The following is a 26780-nucleotide window of genomic DNA, read 5'->3' on the forward strand; positions in this document are numbered from 1 at the left end:
CGAATTACACTTTAAAAGCGAAAATACAACATAGGAAATTAAATAACCACTCTAAAAACCAAACCAAACAACTGTGTAAAATCAGCAACAATTTTATAATAAGAAATGCGCAGTTGCGCACGCAAATCTAGCTTCTGCGCATTTATAACGCCACAATGACGTGCACGAGCACGCGCTCCCAGCAACCTTTGCTGCTGCTCTCGCTTATCCGATTGGTGGAATTTGAAAATAAGAACGCGCGACAGTTTGGGAGATGAGACAACACAAATAAAACACAGTAACGAAGTCAAACATAATATAGCACACATTTTATCCTTTGACAGCCCTGTAAGTCAACTAAATTAACTTGTTTTAATGCGCATGCTTTGCTGACTTGTTCTTATTTGCTGTTTTTACTCAGTGGACGTGTGAGTTTGGGAGGTCCTGTTGTCATTTTTTCCCCAGATGTAACGTACTTATAACATATCTGTAAAAGTTGTGTAAATTGTCTGTTAAAATGTACGTAAGATAATTGAGAAAGTGTAAAAATAAGTAGGATCTTTAAAATGTCAAAGGGTCTTTTTACCATCAGATGTGATAAAAGGGTGGACATGTATCAGAGGCTTTTATTTCGTTTTCCTATTTTATGTCTTCTTAAATGTTTCTTTAGAGCAGAATGATGGAGTCAGGGCTAAAGGATGATCCGGCGAGACCGCAGATGATGGTTGTGGAAGATCTAAGGAGAAATCTGTCCTCCGAGTTCAGCGAGTGTTCGGATTTCCAGGTAAGATGACAGACTTCATGAACAAGTCTGTTCATAAATGTATGATTTTTGAAATGGTCAAATGAAATGGTTGGAGCATTGATGTTTCTTTTGTAGGACCCGTCTGACCTGGAGAAGGAACATTTGAAGGTGTATCTTAGAATAAGACCATTTTCAGCAGCTGAGATGGTGAATGGAGAATCACAGGTGAAAATTAGGAAGAAATGGTTCAGGGATATTTCACATATTTCAAGCACTCCTAAAATGCAAACCCTCATGTAGAAGTGTTTTGATATGGTGTGCCTTCTCTCTGTTTCTGAAGGAATGTGTGGCCATTCAGCCTCCAGAGACTGTGCTTCTCAAAGCTCCACGATCATCTCTCTCTGCCAGGCTTAGTGATAAATCAGTGCCAGTTACAGCTCAACGTTTCCAGTTCTCTCAGGCAAGCTGATCCATCAGCACACACAGTCTAGATCAGGGGTGTCAAACTCAGAGTTTAGCTTCAACCCTAATTAAACACACCTGATCCAGCTAATCAAGTCCTTCGGGCATATTTAAAAACTACAGGTATGTGTGTTGGAGCTGGTTGGAACTAAACTCTGCAGGGCGGTGGCCCTCCAGGATCTGAGTTTGACATCCCTGGTCTAGATAGTGACTGATTGTGTGAGCCAGTGTTTTTTTGACTACCAATTTGACAAACAAATTTATCTTCGTAAATAAAATTATCTTATGTTTGGAAATACTACTCTGTCTTGATTCATGGTCGTAACTTTCTCATGAATGACATACAATGTTTATATTATTGTGTGTTATTTTTAGGTTTATGGCCCAGACACTACACAGAAGGATATGTTTGATGGCACAGTGAAGGGTCTTGTAAAGGATGTTCTAGAGGGACAAAATTCTCTGGTCTTTACATACGGTGTCACCAATGCTGGGAAGACCTTCACATTTTTAGGTTTGTATATTTTATGTTATTGCATTGACAGACTGAATTATTTTCTAAAAAGAGGTAAAAGTTACTACATTTTAATAAAAGATTACAAAGATTTTATTTTCATTGAAGCAGTGTAAACCTAATGAATGTTTTGCAAAAAGGCCAGGAATGTATATTAGGGTCAATAAATTAAGATCCGTTTTGATCAGAACAACCTTGTAAAGTAGGGTCTGTATTGATGATCTTGGTGATTAAAGGCACAATGAAACAGAAGTAGCGACAGATCATTTCTTCCGTATTGAAAATAAAAAAGCGGGGTGAGGACTTGGTTATATCTGGTTGAATATAGACAGATCTGAATGCAAGCTTGTGGTCTACTGTAAGATAAGTAGACCTTTGTTCCCGCAAGACCTTTGTTCATCTTCGGAACACAAATGAAGATATTTTTGATGAAATCCAAGAGCTTTCAGTCCCTCCATTGGGAGCAATGCAATTTACACATTCAAGGTCCAGAACAATAGGAAAGACATCATTAAAGTAATCCATGTGACTCCAGTGGTTTAACCTCAATTTTATGAAGCGACGCAAGTGCTTTGTTTGTGCAAAAAAAATTATATTTATAATATTATATTATATTTATAAATATATTTACATAAAAATATGATCAAAAGCGCGTTCACGGAACAACTTCTTGATGTCTTTCCTATCGTTCTGGACCTTGAATATATAAATTGCATTGCTCCCAATGGAGGCACTGAAAACTCTCGGATTTCGTCAAAAAGATATTCATACGTGTTCCGAAGAGGAACGAAGGTCTTACGGGTGTGGAACAACATGAGGGTGAGTAATTAATGAAAGAATTTCTGTCATTTTTGGGTGAACTAATCCTTTAACCCTCCTGTTACCCTCAAATCTACCAACATCTTTTACCCACTGGGGTCAATTTGACCCCACCAATTTAAACCCCCACAATTTGATTTTTTCCCCAAAGGTTTAAGTCAGGTACTTTATGTTTCTTTGTTGACTACTTAAATAGCCCTTTAAATAAAACACCACCAACCCCCCACCCCCACCCCCACCCCTTATACATCCAGAATACCTATTGCACGACTATGGACAAATTAGCAAATCACTATAAAATGTCACTGATTTATCTAAAATTCAAAAATTATATATATTTTTGGTGTTTTAATAGCTATTTATTTATTATATTATATAATATATTTTATCAAGGATAGGTTTGGGGTCAATATGACACTCCCATTGATAGTCTCAGGATGCCTCACTGTTGGCACGACACAGGACTCATGGTAGCGTTCACCTTTTCTTCTCTGGACAATCGATTTTCCAGATGTTCTAATCAGATACATTAACTTTGCACCAGTCTTCTGCTGTCCAATTCTTGTAATTCCTGCAGAATTTCAGCCAATATTTGATGTTTTTATTGGAGAGAAGTGGCTTCTTTGCTGCCCTTCTTGACACCAGGTCGTTGTCCTAAAGTCTTGGCCTCGCTGTTTGTGCAGATGCTCTCACACCCACCTGCTGCCAATATTGAGCAGTTCTGCACTGGTGGTGACACGATTCCCTAGCTGATTCCTCAGGAGAAGTTCCTGGTACTTGCTGGACACTCTGGGACATCCTAAAGCCTTCTTCACTGCAGCCGAACCTCTATTCTTGAAGCTCTTGATGATCTGGTAAATGGAGGCCATTTTGATGCAAAGATGATCCTCCATCTTTCTTTGGAGGAAACCATTGCTAACAGAAGAACACAATGATTGGAAGCACTTCTTCCTTCCTTATAGCAATCATGTGCTGATGATATGATTAGTAAAATGATGTTAGCTGGTAATTTGGTGCCAAGGACAAAAACAGTGAAATTTGGGGTTTTGTGATAAAGCTTTTTAAAATTATGTAAAATGCCACTGATCACTCTGCACAATAATCTAGAAAAATGTGAATCAACATCATAACAACTGAAGCAGCAAAAATTTCAAATTTGGCCACAGCTGTACCCTGTCATTCAAGTGGGAAGTGTCCGGTCGAACAAGGTGATGTTGGTGGCGCATCCGCTGTTCAGCTCCCGCAAAAGGTCCACGTACTCGTAGGAGATGCCCTGTTGTTGTAGGGCGAGCAGTACGGCATTGATCTCTATGCTGTCGAAGGCTTTCTCGTAGTCTACGAAGGCCAGTACCAAGGGCATCTTGTACTTCCGGCAGCGTTCGAGCAGTTGGTTCAGCACGTGGATGTGGTCCATTGTGCTGTAGCCAGACCGGAAGCCGGCCTGTTCGGGTGGCTGTTGTTCGTCCAACTGCCTGGCTAGTCGGTTGTACAGCACCTTGGTGAAGACCTTGTACACGGTCGGCAGGAGCCAGATTGGCCGATAATTCCTCAGCTGTTCGCGGTCACCCTTCTTGTACAACAGCACTGTCTTGGCCGTCTTCCATTGATCTGGTGTTCTTCTCTGCGCCATGTAGTGGCTGAAATGGCTGTCCAATGCTGCCCACAGCATCGGTCCACCCTCTTTGAGCAGCTCGGCCTCGATTCCGTCCAGCCCTGGCGCCGGTCTTTCTGGATGTTCTGGATCGCATGCCTGACCTCACTGGTCAACACTGACGGGATGGCTGGTATGGCGTCGTCCTGCATTTCGGGCGGGTTGACTGGTGTCTTGCTGGCGAATAGGTCCGTATAGAACCCAAAAAACCCCCCAAAAAACTTTGCTAAGAGGTAATTTTCAATTGAGAAAGAGCATAAAGAGAGAGCTCACAAAGCACAAAGAGAAATGGTTTATAAGGCTTCTGTGGAAGCTTTCATACATTTGCTCCTCCCCTATATTATGTTTTCCCCTCCCCCACGGAACAAAATATCAAAGTTCTTGCAAGAATTATGTTTTCCCTTCCCTGGAAATATATAATTGGCACTGGAAATATCTAATTTCTTGTGAGAATTATGATTCCCCCCTCCACTATATCGTGTGAACTATCAGTGGTTCTCGCAATACTTCAAGTAGGCCTATATGGTAATGTCAGGTTAGGGCCCTAAAGCAGAGGGAAGGTTTTTGAAGATCATAAAATCTCAACTTATAATGACCTCAATATCATCCAGAATAAATGTGGGATTTGTGCCTAATCACCAATGTGTGAACAACAAAAAAAATGATATTTCTTATATGTTTTATACAGCAAAATGAGCCTGGGGTCAAATTGACCCCAAAGAACACCGATGCTACAAAAGTACGTACAGAACATTGAAAACCTATCATCATGTTAATTTTATGTTTACCCAGTTGTCCCCATTAAATTAGGAAAAGTCTTTAAATTTGAAGCAAAAAATTTTTTTTAAAGTATGTATTTTGAGACGTTAAACACTGAATGGGGTCAAATTGACCCCAAAGGTAATAGGAGGGTTAAGCGAACTAATTGACTGGAGAAGTCGGGTATACTCCATCAGTGAGAATTCTGTCGTTTCACTGAATCGGGCTGACATTTTGATTAAAAATTATGATTTGTAAAAAAGAAACATAATCATGGATTATTTGCAATAAGATCATTAAGATGCCTTTAGAAAATAGATAAATTTAACAGTGCTTTGCTTTTGTAAAATATTTAAATTTAACCATAATGTCCTGATTGTGTTTATGTATTAGGTCCAGATACAGATCCAGGCATCTTGCCACGTTCCCTCAACATGATCTTCAGTAGTTTGGATGGACGCATCTTCACTCAGATGTGCTTGAAACCCCAAAGGTGCCGGGATTTCATCAGACTCACCAAAGAGCAGCAAAATGAGGAAGCAGCTGGCAAACGCAACCTGCTCAAGCTTTTCAAAGAGGTACAGTAATGTCATAATGAGTTCAAGACCCTCAGTTTTTACAGGAGTGTTCATTTGACTGAATCTTTAGATTTAATCTTCTCTTTAGACTGATGCGCAGAAGTCTTGCCACAGCTCGCAGTCTGATCTTGAAGGTAAAGAGAGAATTTTTCAGCTAGTGTGCACATCTCTAAGGTTGTGCTTGGCAGACTGTTTATATTGTTTGTCTGGCTGAAACAATTTTCTGGTTGCCTGTTAGATGGTTCCACTCTCTGTGATATAAGCTCTGCAGCAAATGAGAGGAGTTTGGCTGTGGATATGGACATGCACACTAAGTTTTCTATATGGGTCTCGTTCTGCGAGATCTACAATGAGAACATCCACGACTTGCTAGAACAGCATGCGAGCAATGCTTTACGGAGAACCAACCTCCGCCTTTGTCAAGACGTCAAAGGAAACTCATTCATCAAAGGTAAAGGAGCATCTGCTTCTGTAATTTGCTGTTTATTCTGCAATAAATTGTTCATTTACTGTTTATGCTCTCAATAAATTAAGATGGAGCTCATGTTGCATCCAAGTAAAAGATGATAATCTGATATAATAAAATTTTGCATGTAACAACAAAATTAATCCAGCTTGTAAGGCTGGGATGGGGATGCAATAATGTATTCATTTACATTTTACCTTTTCAGCATTTTTTTTTTTAATCTAAAGCAACTTAATTTCCCATTTTATCAGTTCATCAATTCCCTAGGAATCTAACTCATGACATTGGCCTTTCTATTGCCATGTACTGTTTGAGCTATAGGAGTGAGACACAGCAGTATTACACTGCATCATTTCATCATTAAATCATTCCAAAAAAAATTAATTTGAATGTACTGGAGTGACTTTCGGGTTTGTTTGGAAATAATGTGTAATAGCTAAAACTGTCCAGGTGCTGGTGCTAGAGCAACAAGAAAAAAATGTAGCAACAATAGCATTTCCATGGGTGACTCAGTTGGTTGATTATGAAAACTGTTTATGTTGCCTATGCATATTGCATTATTGCTCATAACTGTTTTTGTTTTTTGTTTTTTTGGTTAATTTTCCAGATCTGAAATGGGTTCAGGTGAGCAGCGCTGATGAAGCCTTAAAAGTGATGAAACTGGGGAAAAGGAATCAGAGCATCTCCAGCACTAAACTCAACCTGCTCTCTAGCAGGAGGTACAAATTCCTTACAAATCTGTTTTAATGTGATGGATTCTGTATGGAACTGTTATTCTGACTTTGTCCCTTTTTGTTTGATTTTTAGCCACAGTATTTTCTCTGTCCGGATCCTGAAGGTGGAGGATGTGGGAATACCCAGAGTGGAGTCAGTCAGCGAGTGAGTCTGTGTGTTCTGATCTGAGCTCTCTGCAGGGTGTTTGTGTTGTGTTTCAGAATGTTTTGTAAAAGTACGTACTCTGGTTCCAGGCTGGCATTGTGTGATCTGGCTGGATCGGAGCGATGTGCTAAGACACAAAATAAAGGTGAACGGCTGAAAGAGGCTGGAAACATCAACACCTCTCTGCTCAGCCTGGGAAAATGCATCAATGCACTCAGAAATAACCAGCAGGCCAAGTATGCTAGTGCCTTTTTCTTTTCTTTTATTCTCCCTTTTCTTTGTCTTTTAATCACTCTTACTTTGTCATTTTAGACAGCACGTTCCATTCAGAGAGAGCAAACTCACTCACTATCTGCAGGGATACTTTACGGGCCGGGGCAAAGCTTGTATGATTGTAAACATCAACCAGTGCGCCTCCATGTATGATGAGACGCTCAATGTGCTCAAGTTCTCCGCCGTAGCTCAAAAGGCATGTAATGTCCTAATATGTCTGTATCTCACTCATATAAGCATTAATTCTCCCAAAAATGAAAATTCTGTCATTAATTTTTCATGCCTCATGTCACGACTTTCATCTTCAAATTTTTAATGTTACCTGAGTGATTTCTGTCCCTCCATTTAAAGTCCATTCCAAAACTTTAATGCTTCAAAAAGTTAATGAAGAGGCACAGTTTCCTTGTACTGCTTTACTCGCAAACTACAATTCCTGTTCATCAATAAGGCAAGAACCAGACCAGTTATAAACCCCAAATATACTCAAATTAATTGAAACGTGTACAGTCCGAGTAGTAATAGAAGATGATTGCTGTCATAATGATGACATTAGCGCACAAAAGTAGTAGCTGTTCCGTGCTCTGGCGCTAACCCAACTGAACCGCTCTGGCACTGTACGGAGCAATTACACTAGTCAAACAAATCAGACTTTGGGGGTCAAACACTCCAAAAGATCTCTTTGTGTGAGTACACCCTTTAATGCATTATTGAGATGTTTTAACTGAAAGCTACTTATCTTTAAATGTGTCAGTGCCATTGTTTTGTCACAAGATGCACACCAGTAATGTTATTTTCTAAGGCAAGTTTATAAAAGCTACTTCAATGTTGTAATTGAACTAAGGCTTAATCCTTAACCTAAGCTCTGTCTGTGAAAAAGGACCTAAGCGTCAAAGTTTCGGTCGAGTACACTTTTAATGGAGGGACAGAAATCTCAGGTTTCATTAAAACTATCTTGGTTATTTTTGTTGTGAAGATGAACAGTCTCATGGGTTTGAAATGACATGATTAATCAATTTTCATTTTTGGGTGAACTATCCCTTTAAAAGGGCTGTATTCTACACAGTGTACACTTTTGGACCATTTTATTGGTTTCCCATCATGTTTGTTTGTCAAGTTTCTTGACATTACTCAAACTGCTGAAATTTGTATTTTTTTCTTTCTCTGCTGAAAGGTTACTTGTAGTTATGTTATGGACAGTTCTGTTCTGTCTTGTTTTTCAGGTTGTGGTCATCACCACTAAGAGCATTCCAGTAGTGGTGAAAAGGAGTGCCAGAGAGGTGTCCTTCATTATCAACAATGTTGATCGACGGGAAATGCGACGCAGCTCGCTTGTACGATGGGACACCAGCCTTGAGGATGTCCGGGAAGATTCTGACACTGAGGAGGGGGAGGATGAAGAGGGGAGTGAAATGGAGGACACCATACTGGACGCTGAGGAAGAAGGGAAAGAGACTGTTCTGCTTGATAAAGAGGTTTATGAGGTGAGTTTTGGCACCTTCTAGGGCTGCACGATATTGAAGAAAATTTCGATATGCCATAACTCATTAAATAATGCGATACGATAATGCTTAAAGTGTGTAAAATAAACTTAAATTATCTTTAAATTATATTGAAAATTATATAACCTACATGCATGTTTCACATTCTTTTTGTGACAAGAAAACATCCCTACAGCTTCTGAAAGCGAACATCAGTGTTTTACTGTAGCATAAGAAGTGTTATTTTAACATCAGTGTAAACCACAGAGTTTAGGGTTTCAGGAAGGCTACTGAATAATCAAATGTAAAAATAAAACACTGCTTAGTTTTCACTGTATGAATTAACTATATACTGATTATTATAAAAGCTACAAAAGTTATTTAGCCAAGAGCAGTGAGTGATTTTCTTTTTGTCTTTTGTTCATGACCCCAGTTATTGCAAGCCGTTGTGATATGCATATTGCGATATTTCGATAATTTCTATATATTGTGCAGCCCTAGCACCTTACACAGTAAGTCACATCTATGGTAATTTTATGTTTTGTCCAAATTAACCATAAGTTCAACAAGCATCACACAAGATGTTTTTAAGAATTATTTTTGCTGCATGATTTTATGTTGCTGCATGATTTTTATTTTATGATTTTATGATATTATGTACAACAATGAGGCTTCTGCATTATGTTTTGTGTTGTATGTAAAGGCCCAGCTGCAGTTTATAGAGGGGATTCAGCAGCAGTTGAGGAAGGAAAAAGCAGAACACTTAGCTCTCGAGGCACATGTTCGAGATGAGGTTACAAAAGAGTTCTCTGAGCTGATTTCCCAAATGCAGGAAGATTACAGGTCAGAGATCACAGGCTTCCGTGTTCAATTATGTGAAATTATAACAAATTACAGGTCCCTGCTTTATGATGACTCTGATGGCTTTCTGTGTCTTTTTCTATTTTAGCGAGCGCATATCCAGAGAGAGGGAGCTGATTGAGGAACGGTGTGAAAGGAGACTGGAGATTCTCAAAAACTTGGTGGGAAAAACAGCTGTGGAGGACGACAGCATGGTTTCAGCTGCGACAAAATCTGAGGTTCAGATATGCTTTCAGAATAGATATTCAAGGTTATATAAATACTTTGAAAGATGATCATATTTCATTTGGGAATAGTAATTGTAGTTGTGAATTTGTGTGTAGGAGGAGAACCATGTTTCTCTAGACAGCATGCTTGACTCTATGAGCAGTAACCTGGCTGAAATCAGACAGGATGCCCAGGCTGCCCAGACTTGCTTGGTGACCTCTGACCCTAGAGTCTCTACAACACTGCATGACCTTGAGAAAAAGGTCACAGAACTTTCAGAACTGCTCAGTGAAACTCAGAATCAACTGTCACTCAAATCAAAGGGTGAGAAATCATTGCAGATGAGCAGCTGACATGCACCAAATCTCCACCTGCACACTTCACCAGAAATATGCTGTGCATCCCCTACCCCTTGTTTGTTAAAAAAAAAAAAAATCTATTTAGGGTTCCCACTGTTCTGGAGAACCTGCAAATTTCAGGGAATTTCAAAATGTTTTCTTTTCCATTCCAAAAGTTTAAGTCTTAAAAGGTAAAATTTTTTATAATATTTTCTTCAGCAAGAAAATGCTTTTTGTGAGACCAAAAAAAATTCCTTGGAAATGTCATGGAAATTCATTGGCCAGAAAGTGTGGGAACCCTGTATTATGAGACACAGATGCTTTTATTGTAAACCTGTAACCACAATACACTTGCTTAGTGTTCATACTCCATACTCCAACTTACCAGGCTTCCTAATCACTTGATCTAACTTCAAGCCCCATACTCCCTCACAGAGCTGGAAACCCAGAGCCGAATGTCAGATGAACTGGAGGAGGTAAAGAAGGTAAAACTGACATTGTAAAATGCCTCTGCCATTTTAAGACGCAATTTGAAGTCCAGACTGTGAGGTTATGCTGTGCATCACTGCGGGTTTTGCATAAGCAAGCGCCGCTTTTTTTTCTTCAGAAATTGTAAAAAATCTTGTAGTGAAACTGACTTGTTCTGCTGCTTTTAGGCTCTGGAGAGCCATAGGCAAAGGGAATGGGATCTGAGTGAAATGTGCAGACAGAAGGATGAGATGGTTTCTAAACTCCAGAGAGCTCTTGACCAACATGTAGAAAACACGGATCAGGATGTGAGTGTGAACATCTAGACATTGTTTTCCAATGTTCAAAATAATTGGATGTACACTACCTTTCAAAAGTTTGGGGTCGGCAAGATTTTGAAATGATTTTGAAAGTAGTCTCTTATGCTCACCAAGCCTGCATTTATTTGATAAAAAAACCCCGTAAAAATTGTGAAATATTGCTTAATTTTAGGAGTTAACTGTTTTCTAGTTTAATATATTTTAAAATGTAATTTATTCCTGTGAAAGCAAAAGTGAATTTTCAGCAACCGTTATTCCAAAGTTCAGTGTCACACTATCCTTCAGAAATCATTCTAATATGCTGATTTGGTGCCAAAGAAACATTTCTTATCAATGTTGAAAACAGTTTTGCTTCTTAATATCAGTTGTGTTGAGTTTTATTCCCCCAGGATTCTTTGAATATAAAGTTGAAAAGAACAGCCTTTATGTGAAATGGAAATCTTTTATAATGTTATAAATGCATAAAGGTGAATAAATTAAAAGTATTAATACAAAATATAAAAAATACAAACTTTTGAACAGTAGTGTATCTTTTGGTAATGGTTAAAAGGATATTTTGTCCAAAAAAAAGAAAAAATTCTGTCATTATTAACTCATCCTTTCATGGTGTTGATCCTATTTGGAGCTTGTCAGCCCATTGTCACAATGAACTGTTGTGTAGAAAATATCTATATGCAATCTAAAATAATTTTTCCACAAAACAAGTAAAATATTGGTTTAGGACAACATACGGGTGAGAAAGTGATGACAGAATTGTCATTTTGGGTGAACTGTTCCTTTAATGCAGTTCCTACCTGATTCAAATTTTAGCATTTTTTTTCTTTCTCTTTTGTTGCGGATATCTAGAGAACTCAAATTGACTCCATCAAAAAAGAGATCATCCAACTTAAACGCAATTGTACCTGCTCAGAGCAGCGGCCCAGCGCCCAGACTGAAACCAGAAAGCGGCGTCAGGAAGGGGAGGGGCTTGATGGACAGCCCCCACTCAAGAAAGGTATAGACTCCGTCCCAGGTGCTGAAAAGTGCCTCCCAGCTTTTGTCACAACCAGAGGGGCCGGCCGAGAGAATCGGGTCAAAGGACGACGATACCTCCACAGTCGAAAAAGGCTATCAAGCATAAAGAAATAATCATTATAAATGTTTTTGTTTTTTGTTTTTTTTAGAAAAAGTTACCACAGTGCATGATAAGCCCTGTATCTCAAAGTACTTCTGTGAAGTGTATTGTTTTTATGAGCTCAACTGAATAAAGAAGCATATATTTTTACACATGGAGAGCATTGCACAAAAATAAAAGCACTGTAAGCCATATAAGGGGGGCAAAGGATGCTTTACTTTAATATAAAAAAGAATGAGAGTAAAAGAAATGTAATTATAGTATCAAAGCATCCCAGACACATGAGGTGTTTCCTGTGCATAAATGGGAGGCTATCAAGACTGAGTGATTTCACATTTAAATGCCCCTCTTTCATCTTCAGAATGAAATCAAATTGAAAATTAATTTTACGCTCCATGTGTAAGTAAAGACTAGTGCAATTTAGATAAAATAATTACTGGCTTTGTTGCTAGGCCAGTAGCAATACATTTTAAATACCTGGTTGAAGCAAAATTTTAATTAAAACAATTTATATTAAGCACACACAAATACTGTATTATTGCATGTCACAGACACTTCACAAGATTTAAAATTTATATATATGACTTTTAAGTATTTTCAAAGCTCTCCATTCTTCATAGGTCCCCTGGAGGACTTTAAAGTCCAAGATGATGTTGCAGATAATGAGTGTCAAGACTCCGCCCTTCTTGAGGTCAAAGGTCAGCTGGAGTGTTGCCTTGCTGAATCCAAACAAAAAGACAAGCAGATCACAGAACTGGAGCAGGAATGCCACACATTAGAAGTTTGCATACAAGATCTGAAGTCTAAACTGGAAGAGAGAAATCCACAGGAACATATTCCATCAGAGAAGCTTTGTCAGACATCCTTGGAAACCAAACATATGACAACGGCAATGGATTGCAGGAATTTGAAGGTAGAAGTTGTGTCCAGTTATACCAACACTACAGAACTTTTGAAAGGTGTGTATCAAGAACTTTCTGCTGCCAAATCACAAATGGCTAAGCAAGATCAGGAACTGGGAGAAAAGAACAAACACATCTTGACTCTTGAACAGGAAATTACACTACTAAAACAGGAGGCTGAAACCTTTGCTTTGCTTCAGTCTAAAAATACATCAGCTGACTGTGATGACATCAAAAAAGTCAACTTTGACCTGCAGGCTGAGGTTGCCACCCTTCGTGGTGTCAAAGCTGAACTAGAGAAGAAGATCGGATGCCTTCAGAAAAAGGCGGAGACAGATACGGCACTTCTGTCTAAAGATGGGGAGGTGGGGCTGACAAACCCTAACACTCTTGGATCTAAAAGCAGAGAGATCAATAGTGAAATAAACATGCTGTCTGAAAAGGAGGCTGAACTTGCACAGAGGGAGAAAGCCCTAGCATCAAAGGAGGCTCAGCTTTCAGTTCTGCAGAAGAGACTGAAGGAAGCACAGGATCGTCTGGAGGAGGAGGAGACACAAGCAGTGCAAGAGGCGCGCAGGAGGGAGGTGGAGAGAAGGAGAGAGCTGCTGGCTGTGGCAGAGGAGGCCATCGCTCAGAAAGATGCAGATCTACTGAAGAAACAAGAAGAGATTAACCGGTCAGTTATTTTCCTCTTGAACTATAATACCGTTTCCTAAAACACAAGTCATATTAAACCACCATACAAAATCAGTCCAATTTTATTACTGTTGCCAAACATATAAGTCATTATTTTTGTATTTTGCATATATTTTATTTATATCCAATACCATTCAAAAGTTAAAAGAAATGAATACTTGCCATTCAGCAATGATGCATTAAATTGGTCAAAAATTACAGTAAAGACTTTTACATTGTAAAAAAAAAAAAAATCTATTTCAAATGAATGCTATTTTTGAACTTTTTATTCATCAAAGAATCCTGACAAAAAAAAAGTTTCATACTTTCCACAAAAATGTCAAGTAGCGCAACTATTTTCCACATTAATAATAATAATATAACAATTATTTCTGGATGATCAGTTGATACTGAAGACTGGAATAATGACTGTTAATCAGCTTTGCCATCATAGAAATAAAAAAATAAAAAGATTCACACATTAAAATAGAAAACATTTTAATGTTTTAATACAACGTTTTAATGTTTTACTGTTTTTTTATAGTTTTGATCAAATAAATGCAGCCTTGGGTAAGCATAAGAGACCTCTTAAAAAACTTTAGAATGGTAGTGTAATTTAAAAAAATAAGTAAAATACAAAAACATGATTATTATATTAGGACAACTACCACTAGTGGTGCCAAAATTAGACAATTCACCTGTAAATGTTCCTTAGAATTTAAATAAATTTATTTTAATGTTGATTCCTTGTAAAACAAAGATTTATGTCTTTGGAACTGACTTTAATGGTGTTAGGCATTAGCAGCTTTTGTATAAGCAGTGATGAATTGTGAATCAAGTGATCAGGAAAGCATTAAACGGTCTGAGAATTTTTTGTGCTCAAGATTGCTGCTTTTGTTAGATTAATTATCATCCCATTCCCACACACAAGAAGACATTGATTTATTTTGGTAGTTTGAAAGCCTTTTTGTTGTTTGTTTGTTCTTTCTGAATAAGCATGAAAAGACGAGTATATTCGTAACGGGGATTATGTGTACACTGTTATGTCAAATTAATGGTCTGTTTTTTAAAAGTATTTAAGTAGTTGATCAACATATATTTTCATTAGCTGATGTCAATATCTAGGGAGCAGGGTGGGTGACATAATACCAATATATAAATAATACAATCCATTAGTAGAAAATGAGATGTACACAGCCTTGTAGAAGTAAAAAGAAAAAACTTAATTGGAATAAAGTAGAATCTGGAACTAACCAAAATGGAAAGATACGGCAAATAAATCTTTTAATTGGCCAAGAATTAAAAGATTTTTTTTTTTTTAATTGTTATTCATTTTGTGTGTATGTGGTTTTTCATCTCTCAGATTAAAGGAGGAGATTAAAACTATCGAGTGTAAGATGAGCAGTCTGGCTGTTGATCTACGCAGAAGGGAAGATGATTCATCTGATCTTCGGGAAAAACTTGGTGACTCGAAGAAACAGATTCAACAGGTCCAGAAGGAGGTGAGAACTCACTCTTCACTCATTCAAACGTCTTTACTGTCCGGGCTGAAACGTGTCAGAGCAGAGCTTGAATTGATTCTAACTGTTGCTGACCTGTGCTAAAACTGCTTATGTTGTTTGATATAGATCTCCTCCATGCGAGATTCTGAGAAATCTCTACGACTGAAGCTCAGTGATCTAGAAAAGATTAAAGCGCAGCTCCAGAATGAGATCGCCAACAGGGACCGCATCATCAACCAGCTGAAAGCTGTAAGCACCATCCAGCGATGAATACCTAAAACATCAAAGAGAGAAACATTTACTGAAATTGCCATGTGACCTGAATATTTTCTCTTTCTTCTAAAACAGGAACGATCCTCTGAATCTAAGTCAAATGAGAATCTGCTGCTCTATCAGAAAGCATGTAAAGGTATCATTTGTTTACTTCCATGTATCTGCATGATGAGTGTGAGCAATAATGGATGTAATTTATTTTTAAGTGCTTAATTAAATGTGTGGCAACATCGTAATGAATGATAATTTTTGTTGATGGTTTCTACAGATTTGCAAGAGCGTGAGCATGTTATTGAAAACATGCGTTTGGCTCTGACAGAACAGGAGGAAACACAAACACAGCTGGACCTGGAGCTGGACAACAGAGAGACTCAGATAAATGAGCTCACTCAGGGTATGTGATTACATGGACAATATTGCATTCATGATACATTAATGTACTGTAATAATATATCATACAATTAAAAAAGGATTATACACAGAAAAAAAGTATAATTGTAAAAAAAGAAAGAAATGCACATTTTATGTAACAATTTAAATCAAGTTAAAGATTGTTTAAATTAAAAAACTTTATATTTATGAATTCATGGTAGATATTGAATCCCTGTTTTTCAGTATTGTCTCAGGTTTTTGACATCACTTTGACATTATTTTCAGAATTGGTGAGGTTGAGAGCAACAGGCCCTGAACAGAGGAACAGGAGAGATTCTAGACCGATCTCTGATGACGTTTTACAGGCCAAACAACAGACCACTCAGGCCCAGGAGAGCTTGCAGGTCTGGTGTCCAAATTTCTCTTCAACTGTAAGAGAAAATGTGTGCTCATGGTCTTATAGTGTGGTTGTTCGGTGTTCATGTTTGTAGCTGGCCAATGAGAAGCACCAGGCAGAGCGCAGGAAGTGGATGGAGGAGAAGTTGGCTCTGATTGGTCAGGCTAAAGAGGCTGAGGAGAGGAGGAACCAGGACATGAGACGATTCGCTGATGATCGAGAACGGCATGCCCGCCAACAGGCTGAAATGGTAAAGAGCAGTGTGTGTTTCCAGAGACAATATCAGACAAGTATTTTAGTTAAAGAGAGAATCATTCTCTTGATACATGTCAATTAGGAGTCTCTGGCTGCATGTCTTGCTGCTCGTGATGAAGAGATGGAAAGCTGGAGAAAAGAGAGAGACACACTTGTCTCTGCTCTGGAAGTTCAGCTGAAGAAACTCATCGTGTCCAATGCAGAGAAAGACCAACAGATCAAGATCCTACAGTCCAGTAACACCCCCCAAACACCAGAGGTCAGTGTCGGTTACAGATCTCACCATCTACACAAACTCTTTAAAAAAATGTGGGTCAGTAAGAATTATTTTTATTTTTTTTTAAATAAATAAATATTTATTACAGCAAAAATGCATTAAATGGTTAAAAGTGGAAGTTAAGACATTTATGATGTTCTATGTCAAAAAAATTAAGCGTAGCGTAAGTTCTGGCAGGTCAAGTTAGTCAAGCTCGCATCAGCTGACTCTCAGCTGATCCACGTCTACCTATAGGAATACGACGCCTATCACTGTATACATATATAGACCTTATGCGCCAGAGAAACAAGGGCGCCACCATCTTTAGAATATTGTCTTTGAACTTCCGTTTTTGCGGCATTATGGCATTGCTGTCCAGGAGTAATTATCTTAATGTAATTAGCTTAATTTACTTAATGTAAAGTTAACGAAAGTTATCATGAGGATTGTAATGTTTAAAGCAGATGTCTTAACAAATGTCAGTATACTGGGAAGATTTTAAAACGAGCCGTTCATTCATAAATGCGCAAGATCGGTGTGAAAATACAGACCGGAAGTCAAAAGACAATGAGCGCAGCGCTGAAAAGGGGCGGGGCTACATAAGGTCTATAAGCTCCTTCAGCATTATCAGCAGCTATCGTGTTTCTCAGGAGCTAATTACCCTCCTCCATCCCCAGCTCCTCCTCGTCCGTCAGGATTTGGCATTCTGATTACCCCTGAATCAGACTAAAATTCTCTAATTATGTTCTAGATTAAAATTAATTAATGATATTTGCAATACATTCATGTTGGTTCTGTTCTCTTTACCCTAAGGGGGGTTATTGCTGCTCTTGCCCAGAACAGAACCATATGTCGCCAATCCTTAACTGTATGCTAATTGTCAATCGTATTTGATGATAGTGGTCATGACAGAAATTCTGTTCTTGTGAACTTTTTCTGAAAGTTTTTCACTTTTTACAGTTTCCACAAAAACAACCATTTTCAACATTGATCAGATTCATAATTATAAATGTTTCTTGAGCACCAAATCAGCATATTAGAATCATTTCTGAAGGATCATTTGACACTAAAAACTGGAATAATGGCTGCTGAAAATTCACCTTTACCATCACAGGAATCTCTGATGAAATATATTAAAATGGAAAACATTTAGGCTATTTTAAATTGTAATAATATTTCAAAAATTTTCTGTTTTACTGTTTTTTGATTGCATAAATGCAGCTTTAGTGAGCATAAGAGCATAAATCTTTTTTTTTTTAAATCTTACAGACAAACAATTTTTGAATGGTAGAAAAATGGTCTGATACATAAAAGCACATTTTAAACCTAATTGAAACCGGTAGATGCATCAGCCCATTTAAAGTCGGTTGCAACTTCTAGTTCACTCAAACTAAAACGTTTACACATAACAATGAGCAAAAATCGAAACATTTTATTGATTGATATTTATCATAATATACACCTTTTAATGAAAAATATTTATTTTAATGTCATGTACATTACAGTGAAACATCTTTATCAATAAATAATTATTAACAATTATATTTACATGGAACTTCTCCATATTTCTTTCTTGCAATTTATTTATTCATTTGTTTATGGTTAAAAATAATATTGGTATGAAAGCATGGTTAATTTAGATATTATTTAATAATTCCTGGGGCAAATAACTCAGTGGCAGTTCAGGTGCATGTAGAAAGTGTGATAGCAGTGCAGTCATTTGTTCAGCGGTGCTGAATAGTTGATCCTGATTGGTTGACAGACGTTCTAAGAGTTAACTTCCTATTAACTGTACGACTATTAGGCAGTCCAGATTTGTTTACAGCATTACAGTTTCATATCACTCACATCAGCAGAACTTCAAAGAGCCATACAGCTCTTTTGAAGCCAAGCAAATCTAATAAAAATGACACAATTCAGAAGTAATTTTTAGCTGGACTAAAGCTGAATGGGATCTCTGTCCAGTCGGAATTAGTTTTTAATAATATGGAGGCTTAATAATGTAGCCTGTATGACTATATCATCTGGATGTGATGTATACACACAGAACCTTATAATTGTCAACAATAGTTTTACTGAAAATGTAGTTTCTGAAAAAGTTAAACTGCAAAAGCTAAACTAATAGCTGTGTTACCAATTGATTGCTTGCTATATTGTTGTATAATTCATTCCTTCATCAATTTTCCTAAAGTGTTATTTTAACACTCTTAGGAGGTCACTGAAGACAGCAGGACCGAGGCACTGCAGGCAGAGCTGACTGCAAAGGATGCAGAGATCCAGAAACTGAAGGAACTGCTCAGTGTCAGTGTCATGGACGGCAGACTTCGCAGAAACTCATCAACCCAAGTCAGAAATACGTGTTTTATTACTGCCAATTCACCCGTTGCCTTTGATGATTCATTAGAGTCTGCATATGACAAATATAATCACTGTCAAAAGACTGAAGTGGCTTTACTCTGAATGTTGGCATTTGTACAAAACACACTGTTAAGTAAAGTGTGGTCTTGTCCTTCAAACAATCATTTTTATTTTATATAATTCACCTCAGATGAGCTGAGTCGACTGTATGCTAGGAGGAACTGAGAGTTATATGAATTGAGCTTTTATATGGATTGTATTGTATAATTATAGTCAGAATAGAAACTGCCCTTTATTACTTTTTACTTCTTGGTACATCAATGCCTTCCAAAGAATCGTCTTTCCAAACTGATTTGAACACATGTAATCATTCAGGGAGCTCTCAATCTATATTTGTACCAACCTGTGGAGATATGTGTTGTTTATTAGACATAGCTGTGTAATTAAATTGAGTTGGTAATTATATAGAGAGTGAGGAATGTTTTTTGACTCTCTTAATTGTTGTGCTAGACGATGGAAGAAGAATTGTCTGATGTGAAGCCTCTGAACACCAGTACGCTCAAAAACACGAGCAGAAACAGAGGATCTGTCACCAGTCAGGTAAAACAGAAATACAAGTCAAGTCAAGTTTATTTATATAGCGCTTTTCACAATACAGATTGTATCAAAGCAGCTTCACAGTATTAAATTAAAATAATACATCAAATACACCCTTCCTGGTTATCATTTCATTGTGAAAATGGTGAATCACAATTACATTCTGTTCAATTTTTTTATTTTAGCTTTTAATTTAGTTGATACCCATTTTATGCATTTAGCAGATTGTATTTTTAAATTTTTTTGAGATTTCAGTAAATAAAATAAAAAATCTCTTAATATGTCATCATTAAATAAAAAGTTTACTTTTTGTGGCACCTCTCATGTTACATCTCGTTAGATTAATTTATTGGGTTTGCTCATTTTTGATAAAAAGTGATAAATAAATGCACATATTTCTCAGTCCATTGATTATCAAGTTGATGATAATAATCTTCATATCGCAGAGTTCGTCCGCTAGCTGTCCGCTGGTGCTAGATTCCTCAGTGATCTCCACGGAAACAGGCAGACGTTCCAGGTTTCCAAGGCCTGAGCTGGAAATTTCCTTCAGCCCTCTGCAGCCGGATCGTTTCGCTCTCAAGCGGCAGGGAGAAGACTCCGCCGTTACTGTTAAAATCTCCCGACCCACTCGCAAGAGGAAGAGCGGGGAGATTGAGAAGGTGAGAAATTAATCCGATGGGGGGTTAGAAAATGGTTCTTAGTTCACATAAAGTGATATAAGTGCTTTGACTGGAAGGACCTGCAATCATCTTGTGCTTGAGCGAAATGTCTAATCTTTTAGATTTCTAGCCTTAAAATCATGGGAAATTTTGTAGAATATTAGTTCAGATTTATCACACAAAGTTAAATCCTCTTTCTCTCTAGTTGATGTTTTACTTTAATTTAAAACCTTAATTATTATTATTATTTTTTTAACATTTTTTATATATATAAAATCCATTGACCATCTGCTGCTGACCTAATCTGCACAGCCAGTAGCCCTTTAATTGTACTAATTAGTCATTAACAAGGCTCCAATTTTGCTCACTTACACTTAACGATCAGTGTTCATTGTGCATGGGCAGCAAAATGGCAGTCCTATTAAGCATAAAGTTCTGAGTGTGAGAATATATTTATGTGTGTGGTTGAGTATGCCTTGGCCTAACCTCACACACTCTCTCCAGGCAACTTAAACACTTGCGGATACTTGCTCTGGAGCAATAACAATAATTATAGAATACACAGTAGGTTTATAGATTTTTAAAACCTGTTTATGGAAATTTAATTGAATGGTTCAGACAGAGGGATTACCAATGCACAAATACAAATCGACCATAAATGCTGACTAAACAGGGTGTTAACATTTTATTATAACACACTTAAAAAGGGTAGCCATGCACAGAGTCTGTAGTCTAGGTAGGTTGTGCTATTCTCTCAAAACACTGCAGTGAAGATGTAATGTTGCACTCTGAAAGAATGCTCTTCACTTGAAATAAGTGACCCCTTATTGTCAAAGAATCTTGTGCTCTCACGCCGGTTGCCCCTGGCAACAGAGTCACGCTTCCACATGTTCTGTAGCTGCTAATTGTTGGAGAGTTTTGTAATTGAATGGCACAAACCATTTTTATGGCGTTCTATTCACTTGAAGCAGAAAGGAGGCAGGAGCAGCGTGGTGAAAAAGAAAGCTTTCTCTGAACCCAGTCCTCAGGTACCCTCTTCCTGTTTAATCCTGTTCAACAGCTGATCCACCTTCAGGACTCCTAATGGTCTAGAACCAGACATTCACAGCCAAGACACTAAGGGTCATGTTAATTTCGTAAGGTTAACCCACAGAGCTGGAGATTAGAAGTATCAATCCATAAATTATGTGATTACTTTTTTGCCCTCTGAAATTTTCCTCCACACCAAATCAATTTGAGCAAGTATGTGTGATGTAAGTGTCTCATTAAATAAGATACTGGCAGAGCTTGTCCTTAAAATCAACATTAAACCCAAATTTTGAATCTTTACTTCCAAACCCATATGCTGTTATCTTTTCAGTGGAACACAAAAGGAGAATTCTAAGGAAATTTAATGCAGCTGCTCTTCATACAAATAAAAAATGTTAAAAAGAAATAAGGATAAAACTGTATTCCAAGTCTTTTGTTGTGCAGGTGGATGTCAGTAACAAATGTCATTGGTTCTTGCACTTTTTTGACCAGAAGTCTAATGTCAGACAAATATGCATCAGGTTTAACATACATCAAAGTCTTCAGCATAGAGCTGCTTAATGATTCCTCAGATATTTTTTTAGTTCCACAGAAAGAAAATTACATATGTTATGAAAAATTTAGTTGTTGAGTCATCTATTCCTTTAATATACATTCTTGGTTGGTTCACAATTCACTTATTAAAAGCAGAACATGGCCTAGTCCTGACGTCTTTGAACAGAGTACCTATAAAGTGTAAAGATGCAGAAATTAAAACATTTGCAACTACCAGTAATCTTATTAACCCTTTAAAGTTCCGAATAAAGTTTTTGTGACCATCTTATCCAGGCCATTTGGTTAGAGTTCCTGATGGTGGAAATGCAGCTTATATGAGTCATTATCTCTGAAGCCTTTGATGCATCAAAGAAATAATAACATTTCTATCGTGGTGGGTGTGTAAATCAAGCGGGTTTTGCTATGTGGTTTTACAGATCCATTATGGCGATATTGCCTGTAAGAGCTGCCCATGCCCTCAGTGGCAGGGAATTTTTTTCTTTATGATGCATAAATAACAAAGGCTTTGGGGGATAATGCTCTGTAGAATTTAAAATAGACCTATAATTCATCATTCACCCATAAAATCCTCAAGGTCATGACTTTTCACATATAATTGGGGGAAATCATTGTAATCGTGATACGTTCACCCTCGACACCTCTAAATTATTGTAATTACACTTTCCCATTTCACGGCAGGGAAACACCTGCACCTGACTAAAGAACAAGCCATCGTGATGATTTTCAGTCAGTCAGTTTCCCTCCGATCAGTCCGATGTGATTGAACGGTGAATGACTTGACAGGTTCCTGGAAGTCAGGGCATTAGTCTGCTTTTAATGTGAGCTTGCAAGTCGGAGAGCAGGTGACAAGTGTGACAGACAGAGATCCGCCCTGTTTAGGCTGGCAGGTGTTACGAGTGTGGCATTGGCTGTCACATGCAATGTCACAGATGCAATCTTGTTGTCTAGAGAGAGAGAGAGAGAGAGAGAGATAGTGACAGGAAAGGAGTGATGGAGGGAGAATGCAGAATGGTTGGAGAGAGAGAAAGGAAGAGACTGAAACTGATGAGTCACTGGAGAGAGACTAAGAAGTCTTTCAGACTGAATAATTTATTTATTCTGCAGATTTGAGTATTTTTTTTTTTCATGCAGCATTTGTTCTTGCGTGTGTATAAAAGAGGGATCGGACAGATGCTCTTCTGTCTTATTAAAGATGCTTTAATGCACTGCATTCTTGGCACTAGATCTGTCAACTAATCCTCAGGGGTTTGTGCTCTTTTGAGTGTCAAAATTAAACCGCCACTCTTTCCAGCTGACCTGAAACCAATGTGTGTTTTTTGTCAGTAGGGATTAAAGATTCAGAACATTTAGATGCTGTGTGTTTCTCCATATGCATTTAGCATTGTAAAATTGCCTGCTGACCTGATCATCAGCAGAGGGTTAATTAACCACTGCGACTGGGTAATTGTTTTTTCCTTAACTAGCTCATCAGTGATCATCATAACATCCATCACATCTTATATGACCAATCACAGCCAAACATTCAGGTTCAACTCAGGCCTGTTTCACTGTCTGCGGTGTGTGTACTGCACATATTAATTTTGAGGTTAACAGCACATTTTAATGCAATTTATGCAGACAGTCATTTTCACATGATTGGAACAAACCCTTTTATTCCGTATATCTGACTGAATTCAGACTATTTAAGCAATTTATAGCTACACTTTGGGGTTTGGGTCCAGTGTAGATTAATGGCCATTTTGTATGTAAACTACTGTTCAAAAGTTTGGAAGATTTTTTTTTTTATTATTGTTGTTTTTTGAAAGTAGTCTTTATGCTCAAGGCTGCAATTATTTGATTAAAAATACTGTAAAAACAGTAAAATTGTGAAATAGTATTTCAATTTCAAATAATTGTTTTCTATTTTAATATGCATTTCAATTTCTGCCTGCAAAGCTGAATTTTTTTAGCAGCCATAACTCCAGTCTTCAGTGTCACAAAACAAATATGCTGCTGCTCAACTTTTCTTATTATAATTATTTATCTTGTGTTATAATATATATTATCACTTATTTTTTTATTTGTTTTGTGGAGACAGTGTATTTTGTCAGGATTCTCTTAATAGAAAGTTCAAAAGAACAGCATTTATTTGAAATAGAAATCACTGGTAACCATATAATAAATAATTGACTGTCACTTTGGATCAATTTAATGCATGCTTGCTGAATAAAAGTATCAATTTCTTTAAAGAAAAAAATCTTTCTGACCCTAAACATTTGAACGGTATTGTATAAAAATCATCCTCATGTAGGATTTATCACTTCCAATAACCATTTTACTAAATAATAGGCCTTATGACAATAAATATTTAATCTTGTGAGCCAGAAATCCCTTTGTTTTCTGTACAGAGCCATTGATCTGTTACACAGCAGAAACTGTTAGTGTGAAAACACAGAACAAGCCTGCTGTTGAAATTGTTGTTTTGCTCACGCTTCGCAGACACAAATTGTGTGAAACAGGCCTAAAAGAAACCAAAGCATTTACGTTAGCCTTCCTAACTCCAAAATATTTGATTACTCTTGCACTTTGCTATTCCTCAGGATGGGATGGAAAGGGAGAACATTAGGAATACAAGGAGTAGAATGACTCCTCACCTAACACCTCATCAGGAAGAGGTGAGTTACAACATTCTAACATTGAAGTAAATGTATTAAGAAATGTATTTTGTGATAATGACCAGTGAAATCGCTCTCACAGTATATGATACTGAGATTCTCGTCTAGATCAATGTGAATGATTAGGTTTTAATAAAGTAGAAGTTGGAAGTATGGACAGAGGAGTTAAGAGAGAAAAAGTGGCTCAGAGTCACTGCATCACACACTCAAAGACTTTGATTGAGAGAATCATGATTCCTGATCCTATCAGTATTGAGTGATTACAGTGACTGATGAACTCCCTCCTTATAGCCCTCAACTTCCCAGGAGTCAAACCAAAGAGGGAAAAAAGACAAAACGATCCAGAAGATTGGAGATTTTCTTCAGGGCTCTCCCACATTTCTTGGGAGTAAAGGTCAGGATTAGAATTATTCCATCATTACCCTTTTGTTCATTTCTAGACTTTGTCATACTCGGGCATCCTATTTGTTTATCTGACAATTGCAATATTTCTCTGTCTCAGCAAAGAGGATCATGGGATTAATGAGCGGAAAGTCCCCTGATAGCGGGACGATGTCTCTAAAGCTTAAATCCAAACGTGACAAACGGAAACACGACAGACCAGATATCTCCTCCCCAATGGACATACCGGCCCATCAGGTACTGTAATGGTAAAAAAAAAAAAGTTTGGGGTCTGTAAGATTTTTTTATTTTTTTTAAAGAAGTCTCTTGCGCTCACCGAGGCTGCACTTATTTGATTATTTGCAGTTGTGCTGCCTAATAATTTTGTGGAGACTGATAAAATCTTTTTCAGGATACTTTGATAAATGAAGGTTCAAATGAACAGCATTTATTTGAAATGGAAATCTTTTGCAAAAATGTGTCTTTGATGTCACTTTTAATCCATTTAATATCCTTGCTGATTAAACTTGTTAATTTCTTTTTTTTATCTTACTGACCCAAAATCTTAATGACATGATAGTGTACTTGACATAAATATACATGTTTTCAATGCTTTTGTAAAATACATGAATTTCAATTTAAAATTACATTCTCATTAGCAGCTGAAATTTGACCTTTCTTATAGATCATGTGCCGAAATCCAGGGGAGAAAGAGAGTGAAAACCTTATCAAGAAACGTCTTCGTACTAGGACTGCTAAATGAGCTGGAAGGAAATGTTTTGTTTTGTTCTTTTTCTTTCTTTCTTTTTGTATTTTAAATCAAACTAGTCTTTATAGTCTTTTTTTCTTTCAATCTGATGCACTTTTAATACATATCTATTGTTTATTAGTCAAATTCTCTTTTTACTTTTTATCAAATATGGCACATAATATATTATCCTGGAAAGTAACTAACACTTGTGCCGCTTTTAATGGCAAGTTGAAATGATGGACAGTTATCATAAGCTCATGTATGGTGGAATGAACAAATTTTTGCTGCTAGAGTTAGAATGAAAGTTCAGAAATCACTACTGCACATTTCTGACACAAGGTTTTGCTGTACATTTAAACCACGGTTATTCGTTTACATTGTGCTTATGCTCCCTGCAAATGAATGCAAAACGGTTGTTTCCCTCTAACCACTTTCTGTTTTTCAAGAGTTAAAAATGCACACACGCAAAATATAGCACAAAGTTATTGTGGGGGGTTTTCCCCACTTGTCAAAACTCTTTTTTTTTTTCTGTGTTAATCACCCTGTCACAAACCTTTAATATTGTGCCACTCACTTGATAAAGACTCTCCATTACCATGTCAGTAATACTGTGTGCCAGATGCCTAATGAAACCCAAAGGACTATTCGTTTGAATTACTGAACAAATGTTTATGTAACAGACGGGTAATTGAATTTCCTGATTGCAGTGTGCGGCCCGGTGCTCTTATCTAAGATGGCATGAAAGGAGTGAGGGGAAGGGTGAGGAACTGGGAACAGGTCTATCTCTTTGTTGGCACTGAATGACAGGATGTGAACGGGGTGACTGCTTGCAATGATGAATCATGGTTGTGAGAGTGTCGAAAGTGTGGGAGCATGTGGTGAAGACAAAATGAAGGGGTGAAAACCGCCTGTGTGAGGAGGAATAAAGAGAGATGATGAAAAAACATACAGAATGAGTCACGTGCAGCCCAGCTGTGCTTGTTGCGGGTCTTTGTTGCGCAATTTACTTTTGTTATAATTGTGTGACCGTTAGGAATGAGGTCTGAAAAACTTAATTCTGTTCAGTTTTGTTTACATGCCCTTATATATAATTCCTTCCTGTCCACTTCCACATCACAAGTGCATGATGTACAAATGGATTTTTATGTGCTTCCTAGTGTAGTGTCGAGAGAGACAGACAGTAATCATAAGTTTTGATTGTACGTGTAAAATGGGGGGTGGGGGGTTGGCACAAGGGGAGTCATTATCCCTGT

The 26780-nt window shown here is 37.5% G+C and overlaps 1 protein-coding gene across 1 annotated transcript; it reads left to right on the top strand.

The window, feature by feature from the left end:
• Positions 1 to 262: 262 nt before the first annotated feature.
• Positions 263 to 26465, top strand: kif20ba (kinesin family member 20Ba). The gene is made up of 34 exons (XM_084096545.1): positions 263 to 327; positions 650 to 763; positions 860 to 949; positions 1065 to 1184; positions 1562 to 1700; positions 5323 to 5507; positions 5596 to 5641; positions 5746 to 5958; positions 6581 to 6692; positions 6781 to 6852; positions 6942 to 7088; positions 7165 to 7321; positions 8346 to 8606; positions 9307 to 9446; positions 9553 to 9682; positions 9788 to 9995; positions 10445 to 10494; positions 10666 to 10785; positions 11644 to 11791; positions 12532 to 13489; positions 14852 to 14990; positions 15117 to 15239; positions 15339 to 15399; positions 15532 to 15657; positions 15921 to 16039; positions 16127 to 16282; positions 16370 to 16546; positions 18755 to 18889; positions 19412 to 19501; positions 19945 to 20157; positions 24321 to 24395; positions 24687 to 24789; positions 24898 to 25034; positions 25462 to 26465. The coding sequence occupies exons 2-34, from the start codon at positions 656 to 658 to the stop codon at positions 25537 to 25539; spliced, it is 5136 nt and encodes a 1711-aa protein (XP_083952671.1). The 5' UTR covers positions 263 to 327; positions 650 to 655; the 3' UTR covers positions 25540 to 26465.
• Positions 26466 to 26780: the final 315 nt, after the last annotated feature.

This window comes from Abramis brama (assembly GCF_963993115.1).
Source record: "Abramis brama genome assembly, chromosome: 21".
NCBI lineage: Eukaryota > Metazoa > Chordata > Actinopteri > Cypriniformes > Leuciscidae > Abramis > Abramis brama.